Genomic DNA, 12,187 nt, shown 5'->3' with positions numbered 1-12,187 from the left:
TACGTGATCAGTGAATGCAAAACTACAAGTCCCTTCGCGCTTAGTATACCAATAGTGGGACAACCTGTATATATTTTTTAGTTTATATCTTTTTTCATATATCCAAGTAAAAAGGATTACTTACTAATAAAACAATAATACTTTTTTAAGTAAAGAAATAACGAAGTATTATGGAAACAAAGTTTTTTCAAAGTAAGTGGTTTTTATATAAGTTAATAGATATTGATATCTAATAATTCAATGAATAATTTCATTCCCTCTGTAACAAAATCAGGGATGGAACTCATTTTATAATATACTAGCTGCTCCGCGCGGTTTTACCCCCGTGGCTCCACCCCTGTTTGTCGTACCGTGATTATATATAGCCTATAACCTTCCTCGATAAATGGGCTATCTAACACCGAAAGAATTTTTCAAATCGGACCAGTTGTTCCCGAGATTAGTGCGTTCAAACAAACAAACAAAAAAACAAACAAACTCTTCAGCTTTATAATATTAGTATAGATAAATACAGCTACATATATACAGCTGTAATAACCTAGTTAACTTTAGTTTCGCATTAAAGTAGGCTCATAGTTAACAGTATAAAGAAGGCTCCATCTATTTATTCCATTCTTAATTTCTTATACAAGAAAAATATCTGTCATTCTACATTGCTACAAAAGAAAAGCACCTTTAAGACTAATATTTAGGGTCCAGTTTTGCATAAAATATAATCGTTCAAGCTTTTTAGACCCCCGTTTCGTAAGTATAAAAGAACAGAGGGGGGTCGTCTTTAATTGGACTAGTTATAGCAAGGTCATAGAGAATTGAACGGAAAAGGGAATTTCACAGGTGGTTAACGGGTTTTTTTAAGTAGGTTTTTTTTGTTTGGAGTTAGTCGTTTTTGGTTGGTTCGGAATTAGACATAGAACCAAAAGCAATAATGTGGTAAAAGTGGAATTTCATAGAAATGTAACAGTAGTTTTTGAAAGTATATCTTCACTACATAGTATAAAACAAAGTCACTGTCTGTCCGTCCTTATACTGTATGATTTTGATGTGTTTTTTTTAAAAGTAAGAGTATATATAGTTTAAGAGAATGTTTTGTAGGTATATGACTTGTTAATGTAATATTGTCATGATTTTAAAAGAGCAACTATGGAGTTTCTTTCCGGTTCGTCTCCATATACTGCTTTCCGAATCGGTGTAAATGTTTAAAATATGTAATGACGATTCAAAAGTGCTTCTAGAATAAGTTTCATTGAATAAATAAATAAGTTTGAATTTTAGTTTTATACGATGCGGACGAAGCCGCGGGCCGAGAGCTAGTAGACTATAATAAGAAACAAACAAAGATTAATTGTTATTCCAATACTTAGTTTTGCAGTTCAATTGATGGTTTTAATTATTATGTATAATAGTCTACAACTCTCATATTTCGTTACAATGATTATTACTCACCTATGCGGCATGCGCAAATCCACATTGAAACTAGCTGATATAGTTTTGTTAGGAGGATTAGAATTCAACGCGCGTAACGCTGAAACAATGTCTTTTTAAACATAATTTGTATGAATAATCCAATATGTTTCCAAAAATAATATATTATATAAACAGTAAACAAGTTACATTTATAGGTACTGTCATAATATTATCTTGGCTTAAATGTAGGCACTTGTGAATATTGAAATATACAGTTACTAAACTACAGTTTTCTTTTAATTATCTAATTATTATTAAACTATATCTAATCTATGTATTTCCCCCAATAAATCGCAGCCTTTTATCACTTAACTTTTACATACGTCAAAGTTCATCAAAATAAAATCAACCGTTTTGTTTTATACACAATAGAGAGACATATCAAATTAATAATTCCATCACACGGGAATCGAATCTGATCAAAACAAATATAGCCTGGGAACTGAATTTGATTAACGTTTTCATTTTTTTTATTTAAATTCCTCATTCATATCTGATTACGCGAATTTTTCCCAAGATAGTAAAAATAGATGATTTTTAATTAATTAGGGTCGCGACAGACAGGGGCAATTGTGCCATACAAAGGGTTTGAATGCAAACAATAATCAACCTTAACGTTAAGTTATAAATCTCAACTTCGCTTGAAAATATTCTTCAATGCAGCCCTATACAATGAACGCATTTGACAAGCGAAAATGAACCTTAACACTGAGTAATAGAGATGATTTTTCCTTAAATCTATATTTTACTTGAAGGGTTGTGCCTCACAATAAAAAAACAACTTTATGACATTGCAATTAAATCTATTTTTATTTGACAATATTTACCCTTGATTAGTATAATGTCAAGTTTGCATGTGATGTATGAAAACATGAAAAAAAAATATAACACATATGACATTACTTGATTGGTTTGATGTTTGATTTTAGGGGTCTATAATTTCAGGCAATCCATACTAATATTATAAATGCGAAAGTAACTCTGTCTGTTTGTCTGTTACTCAATCACGCCTAAACCAATTTTCATGAAATTCGGTATGGAGATATTTTGATACCCGAGAAAGGTCATAGGCTACTTTTTATCTCGGGAAAAAGACGCAATCCCGGAAATCCCACGGGAACGGGAACTATGCGGGTTTTCCTTGGACTGCGCGGGCGAAGCCGCGGGCGGAAACCTAGTAACTAATAAAAACGAACAAAGACCTCACGTCTGTCTGTCTGTCTGTCTAAAGAAATTAGTTGAAGTCTAAAAAAATATACATCAATAAAGATATCCCACTAATATGAAGGCGAAAGTTTGTAAGTATGAATGGATGTTTGTTATTCTTTCACATAAAAACTACTGAACCGATTACAATGAAATTTAGTATGTAGGAAGCTGAAGACCCAGAATAAGGCATAGCGGAAACTAGTGGCAGTTATTACTTTTATCCTGGAAATCCCACAGGAACGGGAACTATGCGGGTTTTTATTTGAAAACGCAGGCGAAGCCGCGGGCGGAAACTAGTGTATACTTATAAGTAACATAACTTGCATTTTTCTAAACAAGTTTAAGTAAAACATAACTCTATTGTAGTTTGTGTATCAATGGAACAGCAAGTGGGGGCGGGGCCGGCTTGAATTAATAAGTTGCACTTAAGGCACAGTTAAGTTATGATTTATTTACTTGGAGAATAAAATGTGTGTAATTTGGATTTTTTTTATATTTTCTAACGTATGTTACTAATTTGTATACTTAAAAAATAATAAATAAATATTTCGGGACAATTTTCACAAACGGCCACGATCTGATCCCATACTAAGCTTTCGCTTGTGTTATGGAAACCAGATGGCTGATAAACATACATATATAATTTTAAATAAATACTTATATAGATAATTAACACCCAGACACAGAGCCTCTATGCCACACATCACACATTATTTGCCCCGGGTGGGAATCGAACCCACGATCAGTGGCTTGAAAGGCAGGTTCACTACCAACCAAGCCAACCAGCCAGTCAGAATATATAGAAACTGTATATAGTAAAAAGCCTTTGTTTAGTATCTAATCATTGTGTCTATGAATGTTGATATCATGTGCATTTGTCTATGTACATAATATGTGAGATTATTTCACCAAAAGATGCTTGTAAATATTTTCATGCAAGGTTTGTGATCAACTAATTTATTTACCTTGATTAACTGAATATAAGTCAATTAATAATTAAAACCTATCTTCTCTTATTATATACTAGCTGTGCCCTGCGGTTTCACTCGCACTCCACTGCTGTTGGTCTTAGCGTGATGATATATTTTTTCAAATCGGACCAGTAGTTCCTGAGATAAGCGCGTTCAAACGAACAAACTCTTCAGCTTTATAATATTAGTATTAGTATAGATTCAGACCAAGAATTGCGCTTATTTAAAAACAACCCAACATAAAAAAAAAAATATACGTCTCCTTTTATTAGGTACATTTTATTACATTACTAGAAAGAACCCAGATTCTCAAAAAATAATGTTGTATTAGCTTCCCCTTAACAATCTATAATGTATGGAGGCTCCTTGAATAATACACAGTTTCGAATTCATTTGTTTATTGTAATTACATATATGTACTTTACATTTATTTACATTCAGACACATTAAAGCTCTGCGGGCGGGGACGCGTGACAAATGTATATTTTTATAAATATTTTTACATAATATACTAAAACGGTGAAGGAAAACATCGTGAGGAAACCGACAGAAACAAAAGTTCGAGGACATGTGACATCTGCTCGTACTACCAGCGTGGTGGACGATGGCCGAACCCTCTTAGGAGGCCCGTGTCCCAGCAGTGGGAACGTATATGGGCTTATGATGATAATAATGTACTAAAAAAAGTGAATACATGAGAAAATTAAAATAATAATTTTGAGTAAATTATTAAAATATTTGTTTCATTTATTAAATCAAGAACCAAAATTATAATAGTTACAATTTAGCTATGTATTATTTGTCCGTTTGTCTGTGTGCTTAAATATGTGTGAATTTAAAAATTTGAGCGATTGTGTATAAACACAGACAAACGAACAGACATTTACAACTATTACAAAATTATTTATTTAAAGAGCGTGTGTGAGCACACGTGTCAGAAGTGAAACTTCTTTGGCAAGATTCAAATATACCAAAATCGTCGCATGACGTGACGGTATTGCCATGACGCGACCTTGAAATTTTACTCTCAACGCGCCTAAAGAAGTTTCACTTCAAAAAATACAACACTTGCAAAGTTTATATGACAGAAAAAGTTTTCAGACGTTGATCTAAGGTTATTTCTTCTCACTTAAATTCCGCCCGCGAATTATATTTACAAATTATTATTAATATCACCAAACATACTGGCACAATAAAATATTTTATAAATAATTAATTATATTTGGTATCAAAAATATTATCACTTTTATAAACTTTATACATTTTTACAATATGGCGTATGTATAAATAAAATTTAACCGAACAAATATTAGTTATAGTATTGTTTAAAAATTGGTTTGAGAATTTTATACAATAAGAATTATTTTCTTCACTCTATAATTTTTAGATGGTTACAATTTAAGAAAACATTATGAGAGAGAAAAGTTATATTTTACAAAAAAAAAAATCATTTAGATTTTTCACTTGATAAGGTATCTTTAAAAATATTCATTATTAATATTTCCTGAAGTTGAAGTCCATACGAGATCCATTAAATTTTCTCTCTAATAATTTACATTTAATTACAAAATATTCCAACTATTAAACACAATCTACATATAAAAATAAACACAACTAAAAGTTTGTTATCACAGACAACAAGATTAAAAAATAATACAATATTCACAATCTATTTCAACTACACTTTTTACACTATCTACCAAACGACTGTTCGCACTTTTCGATTTGACTTAACACCTTCGCTATCCTATCGTGCAGTATCTTTGCATTCTTTTCTGGCAAAGGGGGTAATACATCACGAATAACTGCGTTATTTTTGGCATGAAACATGTCACTTAGTTTACTACCTATCGAGGTTTCGTGCAGTGCCCTTAAAGCCTCTACTGTCCTCTTTCTAAACACACATAGATTGTCCAACATTAAACTATGATAAACGTTATATTTCTTCAGTAATCTATACCCGTGTAACAACCCTGATTCATTGTCGAGAAACAGGAGTAATCCACTGTCCATCTTTCTAGCTAAATTATGCGCAGGACCATCCATTATGTTCACATTCCATTGGAAGTTAAACAGATTATTTACTATCCTATCTAAATTAGCTGTTAGATAGTCGAAAATAATCAGATCCGACCATTGTGCCAATTCCACAAATTGGTCTATTGTCTTCTTAGTCAATTTCATGTCTATATGCTCGAATGTGTCATTAGCATCTTTTTTAACTTTAATGTTTTTTGCTTTGAGTTTGTTAATTAGGATTTGTTTGTTTGTATCTGTTTCTTTTTCTTTCAACGCCATGTCCAGTACATCCATTTTGTTTAAATGTCGATTTGAAGGTTTGAAGATATCAGGTATTGTAGCAGATTCTAAGCTTGGTATGTACTGTGTTAAAACTACAGCCCTGTTTGTATTCCATTGCGCTGTAGCTATGTCATTAGCCACATTCGCCCAGAGATTATCTTTCAAGTCAACGACTTTAACAACAGAAGGTGCTAGATTGGTCAAATTGAGCAACCTAGCAACATAGAAGCTAAATATCTCTCCCTGTATTTGATCTGTGTTTTGTCTGTACCGCACACAAGCTTGGATACCATCTTTGAAAGTGACCAGACGATTCTGCATTCTGCCGCAGCCAGATTCCATTTTTATAACCTCGCTTTGGTCTACGTATTGTTCCCATATTTCTGCTGTGTTCTGACCATAGCCTTGTGGCATTGAATTCTCTACTTCTGGTCCCCAAAATATACTATCGTATAACACAGTTTCGTCACTTGGAATGTACACAGTCCTATTAATATTCACAATTTTATGTTTGTGATGATTAATTTTGTTATCTTTTAAGATCTCTTTCATGTCCTCTGTGAGACTTTTTGGGTATACGTCTTTGTATTTGTGATTATCACCCGTAAATGAAACAGCAGAAAAGTCTTTTTCCCTCTCTATTACTTCTAGATCTTTCGTTTCTTTAACTTTTAACGAATTAAATGTTCGTATACTGGAATTAATTTTTCTATGACTTGTATTTGGAGAGATATTTGCCTGTGAGCCCATTATTACTACTCCTATAACAAATCCTAATAAAAAACTGATAAATACGCTTATAAAACAGTATTTGTACAGGCTATATTCTCTCTTTAGGATTCGCCTTGATAAGTCTTCTTTGTAGAAATTGTTATAAATAATATAATTAGGCTTTTTACTGAACGTCATGTTGATTGGTCTCATGTTTATTTTTGTTTCTGTAACGTCTTTTGACGTTTCATATTCCGATATATCTCTCGTTTGGTTTTCTGCCATTTTTATTGGTCTGGTTACGCCATTATCTGTAACAAAGAAGAAACATTTGTTAGTTATGCATTTGTGTTATTGATACGTTCAACTTAATTATTATAATACACAGTGTATTTATTGGAGAAGATTTTTAATAAAAGTAACCTGTATATTTCTCAAGATCATTCACTAACTATTAATAATATATCTGTTGATATTTTTAGGAAATTATTTAGGAATTTGTATGTTAAACAACATCAAACATCTCTGCTTTTTACAAGAACTTATACCTAATATTCTATACTTTAGAACAGTTTTAAGGAATATATTTACGAAAAGGCAAAGCACTATTCCTATTCTAATTCTAGACTAGCTGTGCCCTGCGGTTTTACCCGCATTTCTCCGCTCCTGTTGGTGTTAGCGTGATGATATATGCCTTCCTCGATAAATAGGTAATCTAACAGCGAAATAATTTTTCAAAACGGACCTGAAGTTCCCGAAATTAGCGCGTTCAAACAAACAAGCTCTTCAGTTTTATTAACCGACTTCAAAAAAAAGGAGGAGGTTATCAATTCGGCCGGTATGTTTTTTTTTATGTATGTACACCGATTACTCCGAGGTTTCTGAACCGATTTACGTGATTCTTTTTTTGTTCGATGCGGGATGGTGTCGAATTGGTCCCATAAAAATTTTATTCAGATAGGCCCAGTAGTTTTTATTTTATGAGTATTTTTATCTGTATTTGTAAATGTTGCAAGTGCAAGTTTGAAGTCGGTTGTTTTTAACGCAGTTATCACTTGTAATATTAGTATAGATATTTATCATTATATTTAACAAAAACCGGTTTTAACCGTAAACAATTTACCAAAAGCCATAAATATAATATGATTTAGTCACACCTAGAAAGCTATCAAGTTACATACAAATGAAACATCAATAAAATATAATGTTTATGAAAATTTAATAATACTTGTTTTATCCAAGTATCGATATAATACTTAATATCTAATATATAAAAATCAATGCCACTTTTCGTTGTAATTCCATAACTCGAGAACGGCTGAACCGATTTCGATAATTCTTTTTTTATTATATTCCTTGAAGTACGAGGATGGTTCTTATGTAGAGAAAACGTAAATATTTACCACGGGCGAAGCCGGGGCGGACCGCTAGTATGACTATGTATTATAAATGTAACTCTGTCTGTATGTCTGTTATTCAATCACGCCATAGCTACTGAACCAATTTGCATGAAATTTGGTATAGAGATATTTTGATACCCGAGAAAGGTCACTTTTTACCCCGGGAAATAAGATAGGTTTTATACCTATGCGGGTTTTTCTTTGAAAACGGGGGCGAAGCCGCGGGCGGAAATCTAGTTTTACATAATACGTACATCTTCGAACCCAAGACCCACAATTAATAGAAAATAAAGCCGTCACTAATCCACACAATGATTGACGTGTATGTATGTTTGTTAATCTTATAATTACTCCGGTACAAGATAAACATTTGTGATAATGTTTTTATTGCTCGAATTTCCGGGTTTTGTGCAACTAGTTTTTAGTTTGGCTTCTGTTATTTATTTTGGGTTCCGTGGTGATTTTATTTTATTGAAATTTGATGTAGTATACCTACTGTCACAGATTTTTTATTGTGATATAGTCAAATGATACGACCCTATACATGATTTGGTACCTATTCTTTGAATATTTTACTATTCCATATTTATATAATATGTTTAATAAAAATCATGCTGTTCGTTTATCTCGCATCGCAAAAACTTGAGAATGGACGTATTGTTTCGGATAATTTTGAGCTTGAAATATGTGTGATGTAAAGGAATGGTTTAAAAGATGAGCAACACAAATAACAAGAAACGGAATATATATATTTTTTTAAGAAAGCATTTTTTTTTATTTCAACCAAAAACATCTGCCAATTATTTATTTACGTTAGCAGTACGAGAAACACGTGAACTTTTGAATAAAGATATAAAAAAGTCGATAAAAAACGCGTTAAAAAATAACGATTCGTGACATATATATAATGTGTTTAACAAAATTCTTACAACTCGATGTTGAAAAAAAAACCAAGAAAAAACCTGACGCTGCGCTCGGTCGAACATAAAAAGTCTTGTTAAGAGTTTATCGGAATTATATAGAGCTGCTGAGGAGCTGTTAAATTGTTAATACGCTTGAAGATTTAAAAGTTAGGAAAACAGTATTTTCTGTTTGTACTAATATGTGCGGAAAATCTTGACTTTGTGTAGATTTGTTTTGAAAAGTAATGGAAAGTTTAAGTTAAAACAATAATATTATAGTATTGTTCTTATAAAATATGTATGTAAGTAGTTATGAAAGTTTACAGTCACGTAAAACGGCTGAAGGAATTTTGATTATTGTTATATTTTTCATTATAGTTCGTTAAATTAGAATTGATTCGAACATTGGCCATTTATTATCAATAGGTACATAGTATAAAACAAAGTCGCTTTCTCTGTCCCTATGTCCATTTGTATGCTTAAATCTGTAAAACTACGCAACGGATTTTGATGCGGTTTTTTTTTTAATATATAGAGTGATTCAAGAGGAAGGTTTAAGTACATAATTTATTAGGTTTTAGACAAAGCGGGCGAAGCCGCGGGCGGTAAGCTAGTTAAAAATATTATAATACATTATATTTAATTAAGTCATAAATTAACTATGTATTGTAATAACTTCTATATTACTACTAATTATTATGAAATCAAAGATATGTTAATTGAGCGATGCATAAAACATACACATTCATAACTCTAACAAATCAACATTCCAAAGCGGTATTATCAGCTCCAAGGATTCCATCTAACAACCGGTCATGCCCGTGAAAACAATATTGTTAATTGAATTATTATAGAGCTAACTTAATAATTGGTGGGTGTTACCAGCACTATATAATTTCCGATACATTTGTATATTTGTTTTAACGCGTGTATAATTTAACCGCTCTATATAATTATTTAGAAGCTTGTACGTTAAGTTTATTGGAATTTTAATACTGAAGCGATTTCGATGCGGTTTTTTGTTCTGTTGAATATTTATAAACAAATAGTGTTTCCGTTCCATTCTTTTTGTAAGTTTTGTGAACTTGAATTTTTAACGTTAATTTTGTTAATCACATGAAATAAATAACTTAATATCCATAAATTCAACAGTTTTGACTTACTTGTAGGTAATGTTAAATATTTTTAAATTGAAACTTCTTTAGGCGCGAGGTAAAATTTCAAGATCACGTCATGGTCATACCGTCACGTCATGGAGTAAGGCGACGATTTTTGGTATCTCCGAATCTTGCCAAGGAAGTTTCATTTCTGGCACGTGTTTTATTTTTCTATTCTATTTTTTGACCGGGAATCGAACCCCCACGATTATATTTATAATCATAACCACTGTACTAGTGGGTAGAATGATAAATAAAGGTTCTTTATACAAAATCGGTGTCAAGGGTCCTTAACCAACTTGGATGAAGAGGTATGCTCAATTTTGTCGCGTCATGCCGTGTAACAAGTAGAAAGTTATCAAAATAAGTAAGTATTAATATTTTTTTAGGGTTCCGTAGTGGAAAAAGTGATATTATCTACCTAATATATTTAGTGTCTATTTTTCGATGTCTGGGTTCGTAGTAGGTATAATTCAAAATGGTTTTTAAATAAAGAAATAAAATCAATTTAATAATATTCTAAAAATATGTCTAAAAGTATGATAGTTATTTAAAGGATAGAGATCAGTATGTGGAAGTACAACAAATAGTAAATCAATCAAGAAACGTATATAGATCAGTAAAAAAAACTAATAGATCAGGTGTACCACAAGGAAGTGTGCTCGGCCCGTTTTTATTTCTCTTGTATATTAATGACCTACCGAAATCAGTGAAACACAAATCAGTTTTATTCGCAGACGACACTACCCTAATTGTTAAATGTACTGAAAAGGAAACGTACGAGAGAGATATAAATGAAGCAGTTAAAAATATTGTAAAATGGTTAGAAGACAACAATCTTAAAATTAACTTATTAAAAACAAAAATAATTCAATTTTATACTAAGAATTGCTCCAAAATAAACCTAAATATAAAGTGTGATAACCAAGTAATAGAACAAGTAGATCATCATAAATTCTTGGGTGTTTTGTTGGATGAAGGTCTAAAATGGAACAAACACATTGATTACGTTTGTGACAGAATTAATCGTTTCGTTTACGTATTACGGCGTCTAAGAGATACTGTTTCTATGAATGCAGCAATAAATGCTTATCATGCCTACGTTTCCTCTGTACTTTCATATGGAATCATTCTTTGGGGACAATCTTGTGATGTGCGGAAGGTATTTGTCTCACAAAAAAAATGTATCAGAGCTCTGTGCGGTTTGAACCAAAGAGACAGTTGTAGACCTCTGTTTAGTAAATTACGGATCCTTACTTTAACTTGCATGTACATAAGAGAAGTATGTTTATTTGTAAAATATCACCCGGAATACTTTAAGAAGAAAGGAGAAGTAAATTCGCATATGTTGACAAGATACCAAAACAAATTACATTTCCCAACGTGTAGAATCAATAAAGCTAAAAACAGTGTAACATTTATGGCTATTAAAATATATAATAAAATACCGGACAATTTCAAGGAACTACCAGTAAATCTTTTCAAAAATAAACTGACGAACTGGTTAATGGTAAAACAATTTTATGACATTGAAGAATTTATGACTTTGAAGTAGTGTAAACTGAATTGTGTGTGATAAGTGAAGTGTGTAGTGATATAATCGTGTAAATCGTAGTGCGTTCGCGTAATTGTGAAAATTGAATTGTGTGTACATTTAAATAATTAAACTAATCAACTTTCTTTTTTAATATTTGCACACCCAATAAATGGGTAGAATGTATTAGCCACATAATATTGTAATGAAAACATCTATAATTTGTAACTACATTCTTGCAAATAAATATAATTTGAATTTGAATTTGAATTTGTCTGTCTTCCTGAATCCCAACACTTCTCTTGAATTTTCTATGTGAACTGTTGCATAACGTTATTATCACTTATTAATGTTAAAAATAAGAAATAAGTAAGATCAAAAATAAACAAATTTGTACGTTTTCCATTTTTTTATATCTATCAAATGCAAAAGTTTATTGCAAAAGATATAATCTATAATATAAAAATGAATCCCAAAATGTGTTGGTAAGCGCATAACTTTAGAACAGCTGACCCGATTTCTTTAATTCTTTTTTTAT

General features: G+C 31.5%; 1 protein-coding gene across 1 annotated transcript in view; it reads right to left on the bottom strand.

The window, feature by feature from the left end:
* Nucleotides 1-4,973: 4,973 nt before the first annotated feature.
* Nucleotides 4,974-12,187, bottom strand: part of LOC123704374 (extracellular serine/threonine protein kinase four-jointed) — a 37,150-nt gene continuing 29,936 nt past the window's right edge. The window contains exon 2 of the mRNA XM_045652733.1: nucleotides 4,974-6,967. Within this exon, the coding sequence (XP_045508689.1) occupies nucleotides 5,337-6,941 (1,605 nt within the window). The 5' untranslated portion in view covers nucleotides 6,942-6,967 and the 3' untranslated portion in view covers nucleotides 4,974-5,336. The remainder of the gene's footprint in view (nucleotides 6,968-12,187) is intronic.

This window comes from Colias croceus, chromosome 29, assembly GCF_905220415.1.
Source record: "Colias croceus chromosome 29, ilColCroc2.1".
Lineage (NCBI taxonomy): Eukaryota > Metazoa > Arthropoda > Insecta > Lepidoptera > Pieridae > Colias > Colias croceus.
Note: the sequence above shows the minus strand (reverse complement) of the source record. Positions and strands in the feature narration are given on the sequence as shown.